Source organism: Maniola hyperantus, chromosome 15 (assembly GCF_902806685.2).
Source record: "Maniola hyperantus chromosome 15, iAphHyp1.2, whole genome shotgun sequence".
Lineage (NCBI taxonomy): Eukaryota > Metazoa > Arthropoda > Insecta > Lepidoptera > Nymphalidae > Maniola > Maniola hyperantus.
The window spans coordinates 14,004,159-14,030,692 of NC_048550.1; the positions used below are offsets into that span (position 1 = coordinate 14,004,159).

At 37.9% G+C, this 26,534-nt stretch overlaps 1 protein-coding gene across 1 annotated transcript in view; it reads right to left on the minus strand.

Annotated features, from left to right (window-relative positions):
- The window catches only part of LOC117989190 (metabotropic glutamate receptor 2-like), a 221,558-nt gene that overhangs the window by 72,601 nt on the left and 122,423 nt on the right, over positions 1-26,534 (minus strand). Inside the window, exons 3-7 of the mRNA XM_034976516.2 lie at positions 15,403-16,085; positions 13,714-13,856; positions 10,076-10,162; positions 9,539-9,622; positions 1,614-1,758 (exon numbers count right to left, since the gene is read on the minus strand). Coding sequence (XP_034832407.1) covers positions 1,614-1,758; positions 9,539-9,622; positions 10,076-10,162; positions 13,714-13,856; positions 15,403-16,012 — 1,069 coding nt within the window. The 5' untranslated portion in view covers positions 16,013-16,085. The remainder of the gene's footprint in view (positions 1-1,613; positions 1,759-9,538; positions 9,623-10,075; positions 10,163-13,713; positions 13,857-15,402; positions 16,086-26,534) is intronic.

Here is a 26,534-nt window from a genome sequence, read left to right on the forward strand (position 1 = left end):
CAGCTGCTTATAGTCTGATTTTTAATTCCGTGGAATCCTGACGTTTCTTAATGTTACCAGAGATAAAACAGTAGGTCGATTTCGTAAAACCTGCATCAATTGTTGTGGTTGGCAGAATTTGTGCGATTCTTGTTGCAATAAGTTTAGAGCCTCAATAGCTCAACCGGTAAAGGAGTGGACTGAAAACCGAAAGGTCGACGGTTCAAACCCCGCCCGTTGCACCATTGTCGTACCTACTCCTAGCACAAGCCTGACGCTTAGTTGGAAAGGAATAACTAATATTCTTTATTTAAAAAAAAATGCATTGTAGCCAATAGTGAGCGAGCACCAACCAATCAGAAGTTATTGCGATCGTGACATTGTAGCTGTCATTCTACAGCTCAGTCATCACACCACCTCATCAATCTAGAATACCTATCTTGGAGGATGAATCCGTATAGAGATACTTCGTACCTACTTACCTACCTACTTATTTTGAGTTTTTGGTACATTATCTGCATGATTATTATGTTTCTTTACAATAAAACCGCTGAACTTAAAACAACTTTTAGGTACTTATTCTATTTTAAATTTTTAGTTTCTTTATTTTGTTACCTACTTATGCTTAATGTTTTTCATCCTATGTAGTTCCCTGTCAGTTCTTTCAAACTCTAAAAAAGTATTCCGCCATTTTGTGGTGTTTCGTAAACACAAAGTTGTGATGCCGCCAGCTCGCCAGATTGCCACGTTTATTGCGATATCAAAATAAACTGTCCCATTCCGCGCTCTTTACTGCCAGAGAGTGTACCGATCATTGTAATTATACACATTTCACATTGAGCATTTGGTCTGATCAATTTATTCTTATTGCACTTCAGTATTATCTATAATGAAATCAGGATGGCTTTTTCGAAAAATTACTTAAATTTGTTCTGTCCACCAAACAGTCACAGTTGCCAATTTCAACGAACACTAGATAGACTTACTTATTAAGATAAATCTATATAATTATTATAGGTATATATAAAAAGAAAAGTTGACTTACTGACTGATTGACTGATCTGTCAACTACTGGACGGATCGGGCTGAAATTTGAAAGAAAGAAAGAAAACTTTTTTTGTCAGTCTAAGTCTAAGATGGTAGCGGACTAAGTTGGAAAGGATGTGATGGGTTTGGCAGTTTATGTTTTATCGGTTTCTACACGGCTTCGTACAAGAACGACAAATCGCTTCGCGGCACTGCTTTGTCAAGATGGTAGTAACTAGCAACGGCAATAGCCTTCCACCAGACCAGTGAAAATTTAAGAATCGTAAATTCCCAAATAGCCCCTGCCGGAAATCGAAGTCAAGACCTTCCAATTAAAGAAAACAGCGCTTACCAAACAGTTACATACTTACTTGATTCTTCGCGTTATATAGCAGTACCTACTTACCTATGTTTTTCTCACAACAGGATTATTTCTTTGAGTAATTAGTTAATACCTAATCGTTGCAGCTAGGCACTGAGGACAAACCTCTGTGGTTTTTTCGGTGTTTTTAGACTAAGCTTTTTGAATTGTATTTTGATTTGATAATAAATTTAAAAAAAAACCACTACGCCAGGGAGGTCTCGTCTGATTAGAGATTGGCACGTACCTCTAGCTCTGGGTTTAGTGAGCAGCTTCAGCACGATCTCATCATACGCAGCCTCGGTCGCCACGCCGGAGTCTTTCACCAGCTTCTCCTTCACCGCGATGCAGATGGCGTTCCGCGCCAGCAGGGCTTCCAGCTCTTCAAATGCCTGTTGGTAAAAATCTTCATCATTTTTTTTAAAAAGAATATTAGCCATGTTAAATGACTAAATATTCCCCTTTCCTCTCCAACTAAGCGTCAGACTTGTGCTAGGAGTAGGTACGACAATAGTGCAACGGGCGGGGTTTGAACCGTCGACCTATCGGGTTTCAGTCCACTCCTTTACCGGTTGAGCTATTGAGGCTCTGATCATTATCATGATCATCATGTATGGATGATCATCGTGTATGGACATGTAGTATGCGACAGGTCGAGATGGAAATCGGGATGGGGACGCCCCGCACACCCGCACAGCCCTCGCGATAACCTGATGCGGGTGAGCGTGGGAGACGTGCGGGTCCCCCCGCCTCATGCCGACCTATCGCGAACTATAGTGTGACAGTGGGGCCGATTCTCTTGTACACAATCTCTTAACTAAACTAAATTAACAGGTCTAAATCTAGCGCTATCCTTTTCCGCAAGCAACATTATGAATTTTGATTGAGTTAGGGTACACCTATTAATGTGTGTAGACATCTATCGGTTGTTGATGATGATGACACCTATGATGAAACTTTTGTCTTTAACAGTTTTGCCATTTCAGAGAACAATTAAAAAGTCTTGGTTTTTACACCAAACATCAGATTTTTTTCTGTAGAGAAAAGTTTTGGTTTTTAAGAGCGAATCGGACGCACACACGAAGCGTTCTGTGAACTCTCTACCTATTGCGGTTCACGAGATACAGCCAGCTAACAGACATACGTATGGACGGAGGCTTTGTGATAGAGTCCCGTTCGCACCCTTCGGTTACGGAACCCTAAAAATGACAAACATTTTGTGAAATAATTTTGAATCAATGAGTTCTTTTATGTCAACTCTTCGTATTCAATGTAATTCAAACACGATGATAGTATAAATAAAAATGTCATAACGTATAATAACGCAAAGGGAGGCCATATAAAATATGTCAGATACAACTTTTTATGACATGTCAAGTCGTGACATCGTAAAGGGAGGATCTCGAATATACTGACAATTGCTGACACGTGATGTGGTGAAATGTATGCGAAATTAGAATTGGGTATTTTACCCTTTTTTGAAAAGTGTCTTACTTTGATCCTAAAGTGATATTAAACTACAAAAAAATTCACAAAACAGAAATAATCATCTGTAAAAATTTCTACTGTCTATCACGGTTCATGAGATACAGCCTGGTGACAGACGGAGAGACAGACGGACGGACAGCAGAGTCTTAGTAATAGGGTCCCGTTTTACACTGTGGGTACAGAACCCTAAAAATAGGTTTTGAGAAAATTGTGGAGAACTCTCAGGCATGCAGGTTTTCTTTCGTTTTCCAGCAAGTTTTTGATACTAAATGGCTTAAAACGCACAAAACTCCGAAAACTTAGAGGTGCGTGCCCGGGATCGAATCCCCGATCTAACGAATAGAAGGCCGCCGTCTTAACCACTAGGCATTAAATCATCATCATCATCATCATCATCATCATCATCATCAGCATCATCATCATCATCATCAACCAATAGACGTCCACTGCTGGACATAGGTCTCTTGTAGGGACTTCCACACGCCATGGTCTTGCGCCGCCGCCATCCAGCGGCTCCCTGCGACTCGTCTGATGTCATCCGTCCACCTAGTGGGAGGTCTTCCAACGCTGCGTCTTCCGGTGTGAGGCACTAACTAAATAGGCAACTAAAATTGCATTCAAGGCCTAACCAATAACTTAAAAAAACTACACACGTGCACTAGCATTGCGTCATATCGTAACAACCTTGACCCAAAATTTTTTTTTATTCTTTAAATTTATATCGCTACGAAATTGCAGCTTACTCGCATATCAAACGAAGACCTCATACAGGAAAACGAATATCTCAAATAAAAAACCGGTCAAGTGCGAGTCGGACTCGCACACGAAGGGTTCCGTACCATCGTACAAGATATAAATAACACTTTTATGTTACACTGCAAGTTAATGACGGACTGCGCCATCTATAATGCGATTTTTCGTGAACACATTTTACAGTACGCGGCAGAAAGTAACTGCCTTTAGAATGGCATTCCGGCTTTGTAGAGCATTGTCTCTGTCACTCATAACTCAATAGCTCAACGGGTAAAGGAGTGGACTGAAAATCGAATGGTCGACGGTTCAAACCCCGCCCGTTGTACTATTGTCGTACCTACTCCTAGCACAAGCTTGACGCTTAGTTGGAGAGGAAAGGGGAATATTAGTCATTTAACATGGCTAATATTCTTTTTAAAAAAAAAAAACTATATTGCGTACGCACAACAGACGGAAACGTTTAAGTGCGGAAACCAGCCCAGAGTGAAGTGAAGAACTACTTATATTGCGTTTTGTCGGTCTCAACGACTGAGTACAACGCTCTACAAATCTGCTATCTCCTTCTAAAGGTCGATGTATATAGGTAATATAACCACAAATTCACGGTTATTGGATATTTTCCTTTACATGTGCTAGCTTAGATGAATTAAGACTATAAGATTTATCTACCTGCCAATGCCTTTCATCATTCTAGGTCAACGGGAAGTACCCTATAGGTTTTCTTGACAGACACGACAGACAGATAGACAGACAGACAACGAAGTGCTCCTATAAGGGTTCCTTTTTCTTTTTGAGGTACGGAACCCTAAAAATGTGAAGAGTGTATATTTGTATACGAGCTAACAAATACACTGCACGTGGCCAATTCACACGATCTGCCTCAATCCCCAATGATACATGCTTGTATGAAAAATACATTTCCGAGAGAAAAGGCTGACGGCCTCCGTTTCAAGAGATATGCAAAGGGTGGGGTAACACATGCTCTTAGAGGTGCATCACACAGACGGCGCGACGGGACGACATTTTTCATGAAAATTCGTTCACTTATCTAGTAAAAGAGTTTTTGATTTTACGTTGACTTGGCCATTGGTCTGTAATCTGTATATAAAATACAGCCCAATGATCAAGTCAACGTAAAATCGTTATTTCGTAACTTGACCTTGAAATTTTCACAGAATGTGTATTTCTATTGGCACTATAACAACAAATAATAAAATTTCAAAATGGCCGCCATGAAAATTTTAAAAATTATAAAGTGTCATTTCGTCGATGGAAAAAGGAAAAAGGTCTGTCTGTTTGTCGTGTCTGTCACGAAAACCTAGGGTACTTCCCGTTGACCAAGAATGTAAAGGAATACATCTGAAAATCGACGATTTGTGGTTACATCATACAAAAAAATTTAAATGTGGTTATGAATAAATAATTAGTTTTTTCAATTTTCAAAGTGAGATAACTATATCAAGTGGGGTATCATATGAAAGGGCTTTAGCTGTGCATTCTAAAACACATTTTTATTTATTTTTATGCATCATAGTTTTTGAATTATCGTGCAAAATCTCGAAAAAGATACCCGAGTACGGAACCCTAGTGCACGAGTCTGACTCGAACTTGACCGGTTTTTTTAGAGAGGTATGACAAGATATTTGTTTTACACGTCGCGTAGCGTTTGTAGTATGACCATACTCTTATTCACATACACAGAAATTCTCCGTGATTATTTATGAGAATATTCAAGCAAATTTAACTTTTATGTCGTTTCAATTAGGGATCATAATGCAATAACAGTGATTTGCAACAGCTGTGCCGAAACTAAGAAAGTTGCGGTTTGCGGATCCACTATATAATACCTACTTTAACGTGAATGTGTTAATTTGAACTGTGAAATGGATTTTCCTTTTGAAAATGGGGTAATGCTTTAGTATAAAATTGGTGGAAAACGAAATTTTTTAAAAACATACCTAAGCTTCAAATATTAAAACCTCGTCTGCCAATTCGCACTTGGCCAGCGTGGTGGACTACAGCTGTAGTTTCTGTTTTGTGTACTCTAAACTTAGTACTAAAGTGACGTATTGAACGTTCCATCCGAAAAAAAAGGTCTGAGTAATAATCTGACTCAGGCATCCTCGGGTATTATTTTGTTATACCTACTACCTTATTTTATATTTAAATCATGTATTCGCAAAAGATATTTGTATTTTCAACATAGGATTTACGAAAGATTGAATCCCTGAACAGATTGTTTTCAATCTCATCTCATTCAATATTCATGTATAATGCTCATTCAAAAACATTGGCCGAATAAACATCACCATTTTGAATCTGAATATGGCTATTATCCATTATTCGGAAAATGTTCAAGCATCCGAAATCCGGATGCATTTCGATCATGTTGTTTATGCGCCCAAATGCATTCCGAACATGTTTTCGTTAATATTTCAAGCTTTCAACCCGAGTCTTAATTGCTGAACCACTCACTTGGAATACCAAACAAAATAATGCTGAAAATCCATAGGTATATAGTCCATACAAAATGAGTTCTCACGTATAAACATACCAGAAGTAAATTTAAATGTTAATCACGACGCGAATAGGCTTATCGAGAATTTTACCTTTTATAATAACCTAACTGCAATATTAACTTGATTGCTATTGCAACTACTCAATCAAAATGGCGACCTAAACACATAGTCGGTGAATCTCACGTCAGAACGAGACTAGCTTAAATTTTTTTTTGTGTGTGTGTTGTTTCGGATTGACTATGCTCTACTGGCCGCTACGGTGTGTCTTCGCGTAACGCCCGGACGGGCGTTGGGGAAATCTGTTCGGGGCGGTTCTGCCCCCTGCAGATGGTATACTACCGCGTGCCGTAAATACGGCATGGTCCTTGGGTCGCATTTGCTTTGATTCGTTCTTCCTCCAGCGGGAGAAAGAGGGGGGGTGTTTTGAGGAGCGGTCCTCACAATATTATCGTCTTAACCCCGCCAGGTGAGACCCGCTTGTGGGAAGCCTAGCGGTGGAAAGACAACAAAAATGGAGGACTCGCTCCTAAGAAGATGTATGGGTTGAATAGATAGAAGGGGAGAGGGGAAATTGTTATTTCCGGCTTCGGGTAAATTGACTAGCTGTCCAGTAGGTCACGTGGAAATGCCCTCCTGTCCGGGGGGCGGGCGTGCCACGGGGCGAAATGGCCGCAAGAGCGTCAATCACCCGTATTTATACCATCGACTAAAGATGGCTGCCTCGCCACGCAATAGATCACGCGATTTCATATCAAAAGGCGCCAAATACAAATCCGATAACCAATGCCGAATCCCAAAAATTATCAGACGTTTGAAAACATCTAAATCATAAGGACCAACGGACTAATAATATTGTAATACTCTTTATTAACTAGAATAGAAATCTGATCACCCTGACTCCACACAGTCTTATCCTACACTACCAAGAGCGTTTTTGTGAAGAAGAAAGTGACTCAGTTCGGCGTAACATTTCACTAAACCATAATCAGTATTTTATCATGTCACTGGATTTGTTCTGTGAAATGATAAAATTGAAGTGTTATTTTAAAATCTGCCGGGATTTGATCACATGATCAATCAATCATGATTTGATCAATTTTTATACTCCAAAAAAGAGCTATTCGCGCCATTTATAAGATGAAGCCCAGGGATTCTCTAAGACATTTTTTTCAAGATATCGGCATTATGACTATGCCTTCACTTTATATATTTGAGAATATTATGTACGTTAGAAAACATCTACCATCGTATAAGAAAAACTCGGATTGTCATCACTTTAATACGCGAAACAAACATAAGTTAACTGGGCAGGCATTCAGGTTGTCTAAAACGAGTAAATCATTTATGGGCAGTTCGATACGCTTTTACAACGGGATTCCAAAGGATATAACCGACCTTTCTGATAGGCAATTTAAAAATAAAATAAAAGAAATTTTAATTAAAAAAAGTTATTACAAAATTAATGATTATATTGATGATAAAAACGCATGGAAAATATAGCACTGCACACGCTATTCAACGAGCTGGGATAATAAATATGTACTTGTGTACTTGTAATATAACATTTGATTACATTTATAATATTATGTTGACATGAAGATTGTGTACTTGCTTGAGTACCTATCTTTTTCTTTTTTATAGTGCATTTATGACATTTTATTACCAAATACGACAAGGTGCTTGAGTAACTTAATAATTTTTATGCCATTTTTAACTAGTATTATCTAGATTATAATATGCCATATTTTGTACAATCATTTTATTATTGTATTGTTCTATGCCGATCTGACTTTCGTAAGCGCTTGTAATGAGTCTAAATCGAAATAAATACAAATACAAATACATGCCGTTTTTATCTTTTTCCTGTGAACACAGTGAGCCTGCTAAGTCGGCAGCTGGAATTTACGTTAGGTGTGAACGCTCACTAAAATTTTTTTTTCAAAACTAGATTGGTGCCTAGGTGACAACCCTGTACGAAATTCAATTATACCTATTTGGATAGTGTTTGAAAATCGTGACAACATTTCACCGTTGATAATGATTTAGGTGTTCACTGAAACTGTTTACAGGGTGTAACCAGAACGCTAGCAAAAGCTTGGCATTATTGTTATACTATCTAAACACAATCCAATACCAATAACCATTTACCTCGTTTTGTAGTTTTAGTGATTCAGTATTTTTCAAATCCGCAATGTATAGCGTGCAAAACTGGGGTCAATGCCCTCTCTACGACGCGGCATTGACTCCGAGTGACGTACCTACGCAATTTTCGTTGACCTCTAGCGTAAATCAGATGTTTTATATATCGTGAAATTTTACAAAATATAGGATATAGGTTTTATTTCGCGTTATTTTTGTGGTATCATATCAGTAATCATCAGTAGGTACTATATCACCTGTCTTCGTTTTTGCTAGCGGTCTGGTTACACCCTGTATTTTATATTTTGGTGTGAGGTACAGACTACAGCTTACAGAGAAAACAACTGAATAGAATCAGTTAAAATGCCCCGTACGTATGCATTTCAGATTTATTTGACCGGTTCTAGTATTTATGCGTTTGGAATACATAATATTGTTTGTGGACTAGGTGTAATGTCACAAAAATCACTACAATATTTATAAATTGGGTGATTTTGTCAATATTGCTAATACTTAATTATTATAATACTAGCAGACGCCCGCGCGATTTAGGTTTTTAATAATCCCGTAGGAACTCTTTGATTTTCCGGGATAAAATATCCTATGTCACTCTCCAGGTCTTTATTTATACTCATGCAAAAAATTACGTCAATCCGTTGCACCGTTGCGACGTGATTGAAGGACAAACCAACAAACGGACACCCTTTCGCATTTATAATAAGGGTACTGATTTACCCTAAACACAGGGTAAACAGGATTTCTCAAGATTTTGAGGCCCCTAGAATCTGAGGCTAATGATAGCTAACCCGCCTCAGATCTCTCCCAGATAACCTTCGGTAAACTCAAGGTAAACCTTTTCTCTTCCGTCACCCTCCGGACCAAAGAGCCTCGCAAGGCGATCGTGGCGCAGATTACATTTTTTCCTGTTATCTTTGACGCTTTGTTAGGGTTCCGTAGCCAAATGGCAAAAAACGGAACCGTCATGTCTGTCTGTCTGTCTGTCTGAGAATAATAAAACTAAAAAAAAAATATGATGTACATTACCTACCATGCAAACTTCCACCGAAAATTGATTTAAACGAGATATAGTAAATAGTTTTTGATTTATCGTGTAAAATGTCGATAAAATACGATTGTAGTACGGAACGTAGTAGTTATAAAGAAACCTTCTTCTAGGCAAGCGCGCTCCATCTTAGGCTGCATCATCACTTGCCACCAAGTTGGATTGCAGCCAAGCGCTAGTCTGTAAATTTAAAAAAAATAGAGTACTAGCCTTTATCCCGTAGCTGGATTCTTCGTAAATAATGGACACGTAACTCCAGCCCAGCTTCGTCACTATCTTGACCATTGCCCGCACCTGTGTCAAACACAATTTGTAGGTTAAAATCAGTAACCCGGGTTCGATTCCTGGTAGGGGTTTGGATTTTTATAATTTCTTAATTTCTGGTCTGCTCTGGTGGGAGGCTTCGGCCGTCGCTAGTTACCATCCTACCAGCAAAGCCGTGCCGCCAAGCATTTTAGCACTCCGGTACGATGCCGTGTAGAAACCAAAGGGGCATGGATTTAATAAAAACTACCATACCCCTTCCAGGTTAGCCCGCTTCCATCTTAGACTGCATTATCAACTACCACCAGGTGAGATTGCAGTCAAGGGCTAACTTGTATCTAAATAAAATAAAACAAAATAATATAATAACTAAGTTCCTAGAACGTATCTTCAATATTCCATTGAGTTTGATTAGTTGGTATACAAATGAGAGCCAAACTACATTTGTATGGAGCGAATGACAGAGAAACCCCTCATAAATACCTGGTGCATATCCGAAGGTATTGTTCTGGTGAAGTACTCGAACCGGGCCTTGTTGGACAGTTCTGGAGACGTGGAGAAGAAGGAGACCTGGTGACAAAACATTAACTGTCATTTTTGACGACTTTCCTGGCGCAGTGTGGAACGCAGTGGACTGTGGTCTTAATATAACTAAGATGAGGAGGTTCTATTCTTGGTAGGGATAGTTTGGAACTTTCATCTCAACCCATAGAGGCACAATATTGTGCAAAGATCTCCTCTTATAATGAGAAAAGTTTGGTAAAATATTATTAGAAAGAAAGAAAGAAAATGCATTTATTTGTTGTTGGTGTGAACAAACAAAGCATACAAATATAACATTTTCACCTGTGACACCACCCTAAATGAGTGAACAGCTCAATACAATGTCTTGCATTTTATGCGTTAACACCATTAACACGCATAAAATGCAAGGCGCTGAGTTTTGATTACCTATATTATTGTACCTAAATGCAAAAGTGTTTTTGTTTGATGGTTTCTTCTTCAATCAGGCCGCAATGCAGTAACGAATTGGTGTTATTTTTGTTTGCATAAAGTTAAATAGGAATTATAGAGAGTGACACAGGCTACGTTTCATATCGGAAAATCAAAGTAAGTATTTCCCACAGGATTTTTAAAAACCTAAATCAATATGGACGAAGTCTCGAGCATCGGCTAGTACTTAACAATTAAATCCGATTAATACAGGTTTAAGTAAAATCAGTTCCTGGCAATATCGGGAAATGGCAGGACAAAGTAGAAATCTCTGTTATTTCTATTAAGTTAATCTAAATTGAATTCTTAAACTAATATTTTCTTTGTGAGCTCTTCAGATTAAATTAACAGATTTTGGCAAAGCAGCGCGAAAAAGTTGCGGTTCCAATATAACAGACATAAGAAAATAGATAGACAAAGTTCTTGCGAACAAATCTTTTGATAAAGTAAAGCATTTTACCTTAAGAATTGGTTTCGTATTTAGATTTATTGCATTTCGTTCATTTTAGTCTCGTCTGAATTTATTTTACTTGCTAATATTGTCTATAACTTTATTTTGACTATTAAATCAATAATAATAATAATAGAGTGACATGTACCTACTGGGCTCTATATTTTGTTTGGAAGAAAGGCAATTGGATTTGGTGTTTGAATTTAGTTTTAGTTTTTAATAGCATAATATTATTACATAACTTGCCATGCACAATTTTCGTAGAGATCTCTATCCATATCCATACTAATAATATTATAAATGCGAAAGTGTGTCTGTCTGTCCGTCTTTCCGTCTGTCTGTCTGTTTGTCTGCTAGTTTTTCACGGCCCATCCGTTAAACTGATTTTGGAGTTCGTGTCCTATCTGTCTTTCTCCATTAGTCTGTGGCTTAAGAATACAAAAGTTTTAATTAAAGCCGCGCCAAACCGCAGGGATTTTGAAATATAATTTCCTGTATGGTCTTGATTAAGGCTACTGATAATGTTTTCAAAAACTGAGATGTTAGACTGTGTTTTTGATGTAACAGTCAGATTAGGGGTCAAGTGCGAGCTGGACTCCCACAAGAAGAGTTCCGTACCGTTGTACAAGAAATAACACTTTTTTTTTACTTAACTACAAATTCACGATCTTCGGATTTTTCCCTTTATTTGTGCTATGATACATTGTTACCTGCATATCATGATTCAACGGGAAGTATTCTATAGGGTTTGATATTTTGATTCTCTTGACGGGTCTAAACAGACAGACCGACGGACAGACAACGAAGAAAGGACAATCCTTTCTATAAGGGTCCTTTCTTTTTCTCTGAAGATACGAACCTAATAAGGAAAAACCCAAGAACATTTCTATAAAAAATGGCAGTCAGAGGGGACTGCCGATAGAAGTGACCTAAAACTAAGAAATAACAGTGATTTTTTTGGATTTTCAAATTAATTGCAGTTAGTAGTTTGCACCCTTAGTTGTTTCAGTCACGCAGCTATCTCTGTGGATCGTAGTAGTGTAGAGCTAAATGAATTGGAATTTAGCACGATTTGGATCTGTTTTAGGGTTCCGTAGTCCGTACCTCAAAAGGAGAAAAGGAACCCTTAAAGGATCACTATGTTGTGTGTCTGTCTGTCCGTCGTGTCTGTCAAGAAAACCTATAGGGTACTTCCCGTTGACCTAGAATCATGAAATTTGGTAGGTTTCGGGTTTCTTCACGGTTTATTGCGACTTGCGATTTCTAAATTTTTCGAAATTTGCGAAAGTATGTTTGTTAATTTGTTTGTTTGTCCTTCCTTCACGCCCTAACTAAGCAACCATTCAACCAAAGGCCTGTGGTTTTTTTTATCCCGGAAAATCAAAGAGATTCCACGGGATTTTTATAAACTAAATCCACGCGGACGAAGTCGCGGGCATCGTCTAGTGATAATATAAAGTAAGTACATAATTTTGTACGATGCTACGGAACCCATCGTGTGCAAGTCAGACTCGCACATCTTGTCCGGTTTTTCCTTTGTTGTTTCGTGTTTTTAACGGAATTAATTACTGTTTCTTGCATGTAAATTGTAATGAGATTCGAAGCTAATTTACGTTTGTTACGTGTAACGAGCCGTATTCTACAAAGCAGCGATGTTATTACAGTAGGTACATTTACATTTATTTTGCATTCATTAGACTTGATTTAACAAGTTTTGTTTCCATTAATGTTGTAAAAGCAGAACTTGTTGCTCGTTGGTTTAAATCCTTTTATGTTAATTTAATTTATATGTTTATCTACTTAATGAATAGTAGAAATGTATATGACGGCAGTGCCGTCTTTTAGTTGCAAACAGTTTGCTCATTGAGCATCACGTCATCGTCCCCACCGTCATTGTGAGACTATAAAATTGGAAGCGCAGTGCGTCTTGGGACATTGTTCGTCTGGCTCTTGCCAGAGACGGTTCTCAGTAGATATGGTGTATCGTACTGTAGGTTTTAGAATTTATCTAACGTGGTTCTTGTTGGTTGGACTAGTTATAGTTGGTTGTGGTAGCTAGATTAGATGGTTGGTCTGTGAGTCGCTATAATGGGTGATGTGGAGGCGACCTAGGTAGGGTTAGTAAGGATTTTCCATTCGCATAGTAGACGTTGGTGTCATGACTCATAGTTAGTGAGGGTTGGTATAGTGATTGTTGAGGGTAGTTTGTGTTGTCTCTCGTAGTGCGAGAGTATCGTTAGTGCGCCCACGAAGGATCGGTTACTCTCAAGGTGTAATCCTCATATATCGGGTCGTCACTATCCAAGTTTACTTTTAGTGGTTTAGTCTTCAATCTTAATCGTAATAATATCCTTTTGATGAAAAATGCTTTCATGTTGAAAAAATAGCGCCCGTCCGTTCTCGAGGAAATTCCGAAAAATCAGGTTTTATTCTTTACCAGCTACCCGCCCCGGCTTCGCATGGGTGCAAATAGATATTAATCTATAGTCAATGTGGTTATTTTGCCATATTTCAAAAGAATAAGGCAGCATTTTGGACGCAAGCTCTCAGTCACCTTGATATTTCTTTTTTCAAAAAAAAATTACATAAAACAATAATTAATAAACTACGTCCTATTTGTAAACCTAGAGAGATTCAATTTCCATCACTGTCTTTTAGTATTGTATCTCACGTGTACCTGAGGGATCTTGAAGAGCCGGAGTAGGTTGGCGACTTGCACAGAGGTGACGCTGGAGGCAGCGCCCACTACGCCGGAGATCACCTTCCTGACGGCTGTAGCATTGCATGCGTACTCCGCGTCGTCTATGTTGCTGATGGACCCTGATAACACATAGACATGGGGTTATTCAAGGGGTGGCAAATTCCTGAAAGCCGGCTACTCATTGGTGGTTCCTCTGGTATACAGCTAATGTTCATAGGCGGCGGTAATTACTTCACATCAGTACGCTTAGTATAAGATTTAACGTCTCACCAAACGTTGCTAGAATTCGAGAGTCGAAACAGAATACCGTCAAAGTAAAATGGACCTAAAGAGCTTTAAATTGAAATCAAAAATCCAAAGTTTTAATTTCGCAATGTTTCCGCTTGGAGCGCTGGCTGTTACATGGCAGAAATGTTAAAAACAAGTTGATGTTGAAATTCAAATTAAAAAAAAAAAACCATACCTTTACCGATAGCTTTTGAGTCCTGAACATGAAAAGCGAGAGTCATAAACAAAAAAAATTAAATCGAGATATTTTCGATGAGAAAATATAGAGCCAAAAAGGTTACGAAGAGAGCAAACAGAATTTCAAATAAGTGTCGATAAGCCATAGGATAAGCTTTTTACCACATCACGTAATCTGTCTGTCTCGGGCTAATGTAAAATAAGAACATTGTGGATATTCGCGATACAATGCTATACATCACTTTTGAAGCTTTTTTTTTATTTTATTCATTACTAGATGATGCCCGGGACTTCTTCTGCATGGATTTAGGTTGTTAAAATCCTGTGCGAACTTTAATTTTCCGGGATAAAAAGTAGCCTATGTCCTTCCCCGGGATGCGAGCTATCTCTTTACCAAATTTCGTCAAAATCGGTTAAACGGTTGAGCCGTGAAAAGCTAGCAGACAGATAGACAGACAGACACAATTTCGCATTTATAATATTAGTATGGATAGTCCTCACGGTGTTTGTTTTGTCTGTCTGTCTGTCTGTCAGTGTGTTTGTCAGTCCGTCTGTCTGTCCGTCTGTCTGTCAAGAAAACCTATCGGTTCTTCCCGTTGACCTAGAATCATAAAATTTGGCAGGTAGGTAGGTCTTATAGCACAATTAAAGGAAGAAAACCTTGGATTTGTGGTTACATCACACAAAAAAATTAAAATGTGTTAATTAACAAATAATTAGTATTTTCAATTTTCAAAATAAGATAACTATACCAAGTGGGGTTTCACATGAAAGGACTTTACCTGTATGTTCTGAAACATTTTATGCATAATAGTTTTTGATTTATCGTGGAAAATGTCGAAAAAAATACCAAAATACGGGACCCTCGGTGCGCGAGTCTGTCTCGCACTTGGCCGCAGTTTTCAACTTATTCTTCGCAAATCAGGTTTGTGAAAATCACAGAAAAATGTCTATGAAACTTAAGATTGGCACAGTGCGCGGCGGATGTAGTCATATATCGGGCCTTTAGAACTAAACTCGCAGGTAGGTACTGTAAGTCCCGCAAATTGCTATTACGCTGGAACCATGTCTCATGACGTCTATTTGACGTCAGCTGAAAGAAAAATATACCATCAGCTCCAACCTTCAGTCTAGTGCTGCTGTCACTAAAATGGCGGCCACGCGCATTAGCAATGTGCGGAATAGAAATAACATATTTACCTTTAATAAAGTCAACAGCCATTTCCAATCCATACGTGTCCCTATCACAATCATCAAGGATATGAGCACCAATCTTGACACCAGGTATCAATTTCAGCTTATTATTTATAATATCTAGCGTATACAGCATAGTCTCCAAAGCCTGGACTCCTCCTTGCGGCATGACCGGACCACAGGTCATATTATCTGACCTTTCATGCACCATCATTAAACCACCAAGAACTAAATCTCCTTCAATTACTGCTTCTCGTTTTATAGGCCAATGCTGATGCTTTTTCTCCTTCAACTCTGCAAAATCTTTAGACGTGTTAAACCAATCATTCTGCCTTTCTTCCAGTGCTACCATATCATAGCTTACTAGATTTCTATCAAACAATGTTTTTTCTCTATAACTGTCTATAGGAACATTAAATCTATCAAATATACGTTCTAACACAGGTTCTCTATCGGGTGTAAAAGTAGCTTCAATTCCCTTATGCTTATGTCTATGATGATGTCTTATACTTGGGTTTAGCTGGAGTTCTTCTAAATGGTTGCCGTGTTTCATTTCCGAGTGTTGTAGTAAAACAAGCAGCACTGCAGTCCTCAACCAGGTCTGGCCCCAAGGCATGTTAGAATTTGTCTCATGCCATGATAAGCCAATACGGTTTCCATGATATCAACTTGTGTCCATTCATTTTAATCTGGAACAAAAAAAATAAAGTTAAAAAAAATCACGCAGGAGAAGCCTGATAGAAGCGAATCTTCTTATAATTTTTCGGTTCTGGTTAGTTCCGGTCCGGTCTGGACCAAACTGGTGTGTTAATCAATTAGGAAATTCTGTGCATAATTTTAGCTTTCTATGCTCAAGGGCTTGGGCTGAGCGTTAATCAGTGAGGCAGGACTTTTCTCGTTGTATATTAATTGTAGTTTTTTTGTTTGTTTGTAGGAATTAGCTAGCTAGAAGTAAGCTTTCTATTGACCGATTTTGATCAAACTTGAAGTTATAATAAGTAATTTAGACAGATTTAAATTAATTTACCAATTTTTACATGATTATTATTTTATAGTTATTTATTTTTTAGACAGATTTAAATTGATTGAGAAATTTTTACTTTATTTTTTAGATAGATTTTTTAGATTAAATTGATGGAACAATTTTTACTTGATTATTATTTCACTACACATACATTGATTATTAATCAAACCAACTATTACAATTTGATAATTACATACGCGAAGTGTTGATAGGTAATAGGTTTTCATTTCATTACAATATGCAATAGTTAATTAAGTAACTCATTAATTTTCAAATTATCCATTTCAGCTTCTACGCAATGGATGTTTAATTTTAATAGTTTAGAGTTTAATAGTTCTAAAACAGATGGAGCCATTGACTTATATATTACTTCGTATGGACAGAGCCATTAAACAAACAAAATGGCATCGACTCAGTGGTGCTTTAGCACCAATGCAACCTCAGTGACGTCTGGATTTCAAACGGGTCGTCCATTAGTATCTAAGAGGTGGCGCTAATTTATTTGGTTCCAAAACCGTGAAAAATTTTGTTCGCTTGGGCATATCTTGTCATTTATATCCATGGATGGAGCCTTGTTAGGTTATTTAGAGGATGGTTAATTTGAAAGCGTAGAGTAGATACTAACAGAGATAATATAATTATTAATTAATTAATATTATAGTTTGCTTATCGTCGATTTTATGGGCTACTATACAGAACAAGGTGACTGGGTAATCTAATATTAATATTAATTTATTTTATTGGAAGCCTCGGTAGAATCTATTAGAGTTGATTGAAAATTTACGATTCAGTAATCGTGATTTGTTCTACAAATAGTTCTCAATAGCTCAACCGGTAAAGGAGTGGACTGAAAACCGAAAGGTCGACGGTTAAAACCCCGCCCGTTGCACTATTGTCGTACCTACTCCTAGCACAAGCTTGACGCTTAGTTGGAGAGGAAAGGGGAATATTAGTCATTTAACATGGCTTATATTCTTTTAATTAAAAAAAATATCCAAAACGCATGATACCGTAACCGCCATGTTAATTCCGACTGTGACGTCACACGTGATTGAAATTGCTATTACTATATCTATATAATAGGCTATTGCTAATTTCAGACAACACCGTGTTTTGTGTGACGTCATGACAGCTTATGAACCTAAAAAGTGGTGGGTAGCGTTTTCGCGGCAAAATTTGAAATGCAAAATTTAAATGTATTTTTATGCCTTATCAATCGAATAAAATTTTTGTAAATTTTTTGTTAGTTTACTATCACTTTAGGATCAAATTAAGTCACTTTTCAAAAAAGGATAAGATACCCTATTGAAGGCCATCATGTCGGGTTACACTCGTAACAAACTCGTGAATTATATCACGTCATATCTCATATATTATAGCCTCTTTTGTTTCTCATAAAGTATTATAATACAAGTAAATAATACAACACTCGCACAATGGAATAATGAAAGCGTTTCGGTTGGATAAGCGAACGCTTTCCACTTAAGTGCCTGTTCACAATGACCTCTCCAGGCGCAGTGGTGAGCGGTGTAGTTTTGGAATATCCCAGGTTCGATTTTCGGTAGGGGCTATGTAGAAATTAATTTCTATTTGATTCTGGTTTGGTCTGGTTATCAAGCGGTACGAGCAAGGCGAGCCGCTTAATGATTTCAAGGCTGGCCGCCTTGAAATTTTTCTTATTTGTTGTTATATCGGCAATAACCTACATATTCTGTGAATTCTCTACCTATTACGGTTCATGAGACCCAACAGTCAGACACAACAGACGGAAACGTTTAAGTGCGGAAACCAGCCCAGAGCGAAGAGACAGTCAGACTCTGTCTGACGGACGAACGGACGGACAGTGGAGTCTTAGTAATAGCAGCTTTACAATTTGTAAAACGGTGGTAATGGGGTCCCTCTGGCACCCTTCGGGTACGGAACTTTGAAAACACGCGCTCGCGCTTTTCACATACCTAAAGGCGAGTCACCGAGGCTAAGCGGAAAAAACTGGTTCGCTAGATCAAATGTTTTAGGTATTTACTATTAAATAACGGCCTCGCTAAAAATACACAATATACCTAAAGACATTGTCAAAGGAATGTGCTAATTTGATACACAATAAGAAGTACTTCACTCGATCAAATAAAATCTTGAAAGAAGCTAAAATAAAAGTCTAAAACGAATTATTTAATACTAAAATTTCTGACTTGGCACATAGTTTTTACATGGAAATATTTGTCTTTAAGTACTACAGAGGACCTGCTAAATTTTGGTTTTCAACAAGACTTCTATAATTTATTAAATTCAAATTTAACGTTTGAAACACAGAATTTGAACTTTGCCAAGCGGTTTAATTACATGGCACGCTGCCCGCTCCGGTGACTCGCCTTAAGTCTAAGCACGCACTAAGAAACGATCGTAACATCTTCTATACATCAAGTCTTTCATACAATATATCAAACCTTTGTATCTTATGAGGAAACAAAGAAATGAAAAAATGAGGCCAATTACGAAACAAGGTTCATGATCTATGTATGTACCTGGGCGTTTTTTACCACGGCTCAGCAAAATAAAGAAAAGATAGAAACGGAAAAAATTCTGTAGTACTATGTATTATTATTTTCTTTTATTTTAAAACAAAAGTGTTGGTTTGCCCTTCAGTCACACCACAAAAACAATGTATAAACATATTTTTTCTAAAAGGATAATAATTAATCTATATACCTATACTAAATCATCATCATCGTGATAAACCCATCACCGGCTTATTATAGAGTCCATAGTCTACCACGCTGGTCATGTGCGGATTAGTAGACTTCACATACCTTTCAGAACATTATGGAGAACTCTTAGGCATGCAGGTTTCCTTACGATGTTTCCTTCACTGTTAAAGCAAGTGATATATTTTAATTACTTAAAACGCACATAACTCCGAAAAGTTAGAGGTGTGCGCCCGGGATCGAACCCCGACCTCCGATTAGGAGGCGGACGTCCTAGCCACTAGGCTATCACAGCTTACTAAAGCTAGTAGGTACCTATACGGAAATAATTTCGCCTTCATCCCATTTAAACGTAGCTCATTGAATCTGCAACACGGCTAATCTGAGATAATATTAATCCAGTCTTGCAATGAAAAGCTCGCCTCAGTCGGAATCTCTCGCACTGAGGATTTACTTACAAACCATATTGTTGAGCGAAAGGCATTGTATTGTAATCTTATTTGTATATACCTTAATCTGCTTTCAATTTGAACTGTAAGTACCGAAGATATGTTTCCTGAGGTTCTTCTTTTTTCTATATACAAAATGAATCGCTGAATGTGTTGCTGATCGCAAATCTCGAGAACAGCTCAACCGATTCCGCTAATTCTTTTTCTATAATTTTCCTTGAAGTACGAGGATGGTTCTTACGGAGAGAAAAATTAAAAAAAAATCCTGAAAAAGAATCGACTGTTAGGCGGTACGAAGTTCGACGGGGCAGCTAGTCTTAATATATAAAAGGACCGTGCACTGTAGTGAGCTGATGATGGGTTGATCATGATGATGATGATGATGCGTAGCTTTTACTTTTAGTGACATAAACATGGCACTTCGTACACAGGTACATTACCAAATAATAATAATGCTAAGAAAGAACTTTAGGTAAGAAAGGGCCACTCGTTCAGGATTTGATAAATAAATACTTTTTTCATCATAAAAAAACATAGGTACTTAGAAATCATTTCTGTATGTTATAATATACATCTTATATCACCTGTACATAAAGATATACCTAACAAGAAAAGTATAAAAATACAATAAAACAGAAGATATGAAAAAACACGCCCGTGTTTATAACCGAACAAATCTGACGTATCGTAAAAAAATATTAGTACGCCCTTCGAAGAAAATAATATAAGTGGAGACAATAATAAGAAAATAATAAAATGTCACATAAGTAATATTAACTGAAAAAAGTGCGAGTCGGACTCGCGCACTGAGGGTTCCGTACTACAGTCGTATTTTATCAACATTTTGCACGATAAATCAAAAACGATTATGGCTAAAAATAAATAAAAATCTGTTTTAGAATGTACAAGTAAACCCCTTTCATATTCCTATACCACACTTGGTAAGTAACCTTACTTTGAAAATAGCAATATTTGTTCATGAACACAATTAATTTTTTTTTTTCGATGTAACCACAAATTCACAGCTTTCGGATTTTTGCCCTTATGTCTGTTATAGGACCTACCTACCAGCTAAATTTCATAATTCTAGCTCAACGGGAAGTACCCTCTAGGTTAAGGGACAGACAGACAACAAAGTGATACTATAAGGGTTCCGTTTTCCATTTTGAGGAACCTTAAAAACGCAACTAGTTTGGTCATAAAAACACTAAAAAGCTCTCGCTATAAATAGTTTAAGAAATTACAATAATATACTTTACCTCATTTTATGTTCTACCTTGTATATGCTCCATCTAATTTGAATAAAGGCCCTAGATTACTTTAATGCTAAGGCAGTAAATAATGTTATTTTTCGGAACCACTGAAATATTACGCCCATTTTTTTTCGAAACAAGAGGTAAAATAAGATTCTAACTTTATTAAAAGAAAGAAAGAAAAAACAAAACTTTTTCATTTAGTTTTAGAGAATAGGTAATAATTATATTTTATTATTAATAGAGAGATAAAACGACATCCGGTCGTAGTTATATCTGGAACAAAAAAATACAGGGTGCAACCAGAACGCTAGCAAAAACGAAGACAGGTGATCTTACCTACTGATGATTACTGATAATATGATTCTACAAAAAACGCAAAAAAAACATCGTTTATTATGTAAAAGTTCACGATATGCAAATGTGTGTGTGACGTGACGCTAGAGGTCAAACTAACGTTGCGTAAGTAGGCCACTCAGAGTCAATGCCAGGTCGTAGGTGGGGCATTGATCCCAGTTTTGAACGCTATACATTGCGGGTTTAAAAAATACTAAATCACTAAAACTACAAAACGAGGCAAATGGTTATTGGTATTGGATTGTGTTTAGATAGTATAACAATAACGCTAAGTTTTTGCTAGCGTTCTGGTTACACCCTGTATAATAGGCATTATACGTTTGTATGGAGAAGGGAGTAAGCAGGTTAAGCAGACGACAGCGGCTTGACAGACAAACCTTCTCTTCTTCCTCACCTCATCCCACGCTACGTGGGGTCGGCACAACATGTCTTGTTCTTCCACTCACTTCTATCATTCGTCAACATATTATCCACTCCTTTTACACGCATATCCTCTTACACGAAATCCAACCACCTTTTCTTTGATCGTCCTCTCCTCTTTTTTCCTTCCACATGCATACTTAACAAACAACACAAACAACCCAAGACAGACAAACACAATGATATTATAATATGTTTTGGCCCAATCCGGCACTCAAATCCAGGATCTAGTTCTTAGTCGATTAAAATAGCTACAAGACCAATGAAGAAGTCTTAGTCGACGCATTTTAAACTGAGTCGTCGAGTTATCTGTCTGTTTCGCTCGCACTTACAGGTCGTAGGTAAGTGCGGGCGAAACAGACAGATAACTCGACGACTCAATTTAAAATGCGTCGACTATAGTAACTATGCTAACATGACTGAACAAATATTTGCAAGCAAATAGAAATATGATAGTTTCCAAGAACTCCAAGAAAATAATATCTTTTGTTTTACTTCGTAAAGAGATGGTACCGATCAAATAACGATACAATATTTGCAATAGGAAATTGCTAGTTTACCTACTGTCTGGACGAGAATACCTACTCGTAATATAATACGCGTTTACAGATGCGACTGTCTAACTAAAGATTGTAAGTATTACCTATGTCGTATTCGTATACTATACAGGATGTAACCAGAACGCTAGCAAAAACTTACACAAATTTCAAATCCCTATTTCACCCCCTTAGGCATTGAATTTTCAAAAACCCTTTCTTAGCGGATGCCTACGTCATAATAGCTATCCGCATGCCAAATTTCAGCCCGATCCATTCAGTAGTTTGAGCTGTGCGTTGATAGATCAGTCAGTCAGCCAGTCACATTTTCATTTTATATTTTGCAATACATTGTATACTTTTAAATAATATCACCTGTTTACGTTTTTAGTAACGTTCTGGTTACACCCTGTATTATACGTAGATAAGGAAAAAGCTTAAGGTGACGCAGAACGCTTGACCAAACCTATTTGCTTTTCACTTGACATTGTATGAGAAAGGTGAGAGGCACGATGATTTTCAGCAAAATCAAGGGTTTAAGAAAAGTATTTTTGAGAAAAAACTACTGAGTTTATGTTTGCAAAGTATAGTTATTTCAACTAATGAATAAATAAACTATGTCTAATGTTAAATTTCTTTAGAATTTTCATACTCCTAATCTTACTTATTTACGCCCAAAGTTGTCATAAATTTAGTGTTAAAATATGAATCTCTTGAGGCTCGTAACTTTAAAATCAATATTATTTTCAATGTTTGATATATCAATAAACCTAGATAATGACGAGATAAATCGACTTAATACTTAGTTTTGAGCGTGCAATATCAAATAATGTAGTAATTACCCTCCTACGTTTGTATGAAGAAAGCTCCGTCCTGAGCCCTCTTAATATGTCATAATGCTCTGAAACAGACAAATTTGTATAGTGCAACATGCAGCATGCGATATATGCACCGCCCGCCCTCCCACTGCTAAACATGCAGTAAAGCCAGCCAATATAATATTACATTACCTACCAAATATCCTCCTCAAACACATACCTGTTGACCTCAATAAAAATAAACTCTAAGAAGAATACAATTTTCCCCAAAGTAATACAATTTATCAATAGAAAAACGGGTAAGGCGTGGTTCACACCGAGCGCGTTGAAAGCGATGCGCAACGGTAACTCGACGGCAGGACATTACACTGAATGCGCGTGTACACGAGTACGATATGCAATAACTAGGCAATAATAATAAAATGTTTCAATAATAAAATTAAATAATTATTACAGTAACATATTTCCATTCTGTCTGTCAGTAGCATTACAAGCGGTCGTAGCCAATGTAGGTTAAGACGTCTCGGCTACCGGGGTCGGGGCTTCGATACCGGGCAAGCAACTCTAACGAAGTGTTGTGCGTTTTACTTTTAAGCTTGAAGGAAAATATTGTGAGGAAACCTACATGCCTGAGAGTTCTCCATAATGTTCTCCATAATATTGATTATCACCACTATATCTAACAAATCCAACATCTGACTATCAAAAAGAGTAATTTATTACCTATTTTGAATAAATCATTTGATTTTGATTTGATTTTGTTCCCAAAGTTGTGTGAAGTCTGCGAATGCGCACTTAGCGAGCGTGGTGAATAAAAAAGGTTTAGGAATCTAAACCTTCTTCATTCTGAGAGGAGAGCCGTGCTTAGTAGTGGGCCGGTGATGGGTTGATGGTGATGATGACATGTTGACATGACACAACGACAAAGTTATAACGAATTCTAAGTGCGATGTGGGAATTATTGCCGCCCCCGTGTCGTTATCGCCACGCGCCCTGTATGACCAAGCCCTTAGCACGCCCCAAACAACTCAAGGAAACAGTAACTCACCTGGAAGCGTGAGTAAGTGGCCGCGGGGAGGCTGCGAGCGAAATAATCTTGGATTTATTGCCTGACCAAACAATTTGTGACCCAATTTCGTGCGCGATAAAGTTTGTATTAGTTTGACGAATCTTTTGTGTGATGGTTTTGCGAAGCGTGGTATTAAGATACAGTTAAAGATAATTTTTGGTTCTGTACCCTATAAGTTATAATGGAAAAACCTGCCAAGTGCGAATCTCACTCACCCTCCGAGAGCTCCGTACACCGTATTTCAGATTTTTCACTCCAGGGAGCGGTATTTTTTGTCATTTTTAGGATTCCGTACCTCAAAAGGAAAAACGGAACCCTTATAGGATCACGTTGTTGTCTGTCTGTCTGACATTCGGGGAAAATCTGAAAACTGTTAATTTGTGGCTACATCACACAAAAAAAAATTAATTGTGGTCATGAACTAATAATTAGTATTTTCAATTTTCGAAGTAAGATAACTATATCAAGTGGGGTATCATATGAAAGGTCTTCACCTGTGCATTCTAAAACTGATTTTTATTTATTTTTATGTATCATAGTATTTGAATTATCTTGCAAAATGTCGAAAAAATACAACTGTAGTACGGAACCCTCATTGCGCGAGCCTGACTCGTACTTGGCTGGTTTTTTTACTGTGAGATAGGCTTAAGCGCACAGTAAAAAAATATCTCCAATTTTGTTCTCCTTGATGCCAAATGTGGTGGGTATCACATAAAAGTGAATTAAAGATGTAATAAACTCAAAATTCATGGCAACTGGGCATAAAGAGAGCTCAGACCGCGTAAACAGGACGTCCGTTCATGAATATTTGAGCTCCAACCGCTTCAGGGCATTATGTTTTGAAAACAACTTTACATTTTACAAGATGCAGTGCGCGACTGTGGCGACCTCGCACCGGAAGGCGCAGCGTTAGAAGACCCCCAGTGGCGTGCACAAGGTTAGAAGCCAGGGTAGCCATTAGTTAGGTAGGAACCTGTTTACTGGCAGGTCATAATGAAAAATATGCATTGAGCTATTACAACTGGGGTAAGCAGTGCATTTATGCCTCTATGACCTGCACGCCACTGAAGACCCCCCACTAGGTGGACGGACGACATCAGACGAGTCGCAGGGAGCCGCTGGATCCAGGCGGCGCAAGACCGTGGCGTGTGGAAGTCCCTACAAGAGACCTATGTCCAGCAGTGGACACCTATTGGTTGATGATGATGATGATGATAATGAGTGCGCGACTGACATGGTTTCTTTTTGAAAAAAAAAAGAATATTAGCCATGTTAAATGACTAATATTCCCCTTTCCTCTCCAACTAAGCGTCAGGCTTGTGCTAGGAGTAGGTATGACAATAGTGCAACGGGCGGGGTTTGAACCGTCGACCTTTCGGTTTTCAGTCCACTCCTATACCGGTTGAGCTATGGAGGCTCTAAAGGCAAAGGTATAGGTAAGTAGGTTAGGTTCTCTAATGCACCATTTTCTTTTGTTTGTATTTCTGTTGAATGAAAGAAGCGAAGCCAGAAGCTGTGATAGCTTAAAGGTTAGGACGTTCGCCTTCTAATCGGAGGTTGGGGGTTCGATCCCGGGCACGCACCTCTAACTTTTCGGAGTTTTAAGTAATTAAATATCACTTGCTTTAACGGTGAAGGAAAATATCGTGAGGAAACCCGCATGCCTGAAAGTTCTCCATAATGTTCTCAAAGGTGTGTCAAGTCTACTAATCCGCACATGGTCAGCGTGGTAGACTATGGCGAAAATCCTTCTCTGAGAGGAGACCTACAATCGGCTGAAACAGATAAATCTGTATGGTGCTCTCCCACAGCTAAACATGCAGGAAAAGCCAGCCCAAGACAGCAATACACACCACCACCATGATCATTATTTCGTGAAAATTTCAACACTTTACCTATTAGGGCTCATGAGATACAGCCCGCTGACAGACAGACGGACGGATAACGGAGGCTTAGTACGGAATCCTGAAAAGAAAAATACTCAAATAAAATAGAAAGCCTCGTGGAAAAGTGAAAAGTAAAAACAACCCCTTTGAATATTTTATTAAGAGAAAAAGCTGCGAAGGCAGGGGAATTTTTCCACAAGGCCCAAAAAATCTATCAACGTATAATCGGCCATACATCACAATAGGTACTCATCGGATCCCCACCTCACTATCTAAACTCAAAATCGATTGAGGGTGCGAGCGAAATAAATTGGGTACTTGACTACATCAAAAATAAATTATTTCTCAGTGATTATACAGTTTCTTGCTGGTTCTTCTCGGTAGGAAAGGCATTGCGAACCTGTGGTAGATGCATCCGACGATTTGAAAGCACTTGTGAAAGTTTATTTTTATTTTATTTTTATTTTTATTTATTCGGATCAACAAACAGTAGCACGCAGTGCTTGGATAAAAAACAGTAATAATATAATATAGTATTAATATACGTGCTACCCACTACGTCAACCACATAGTTATTATTATTAATTAATATACTTACATGTATAAAAATATATAAATGTAGAA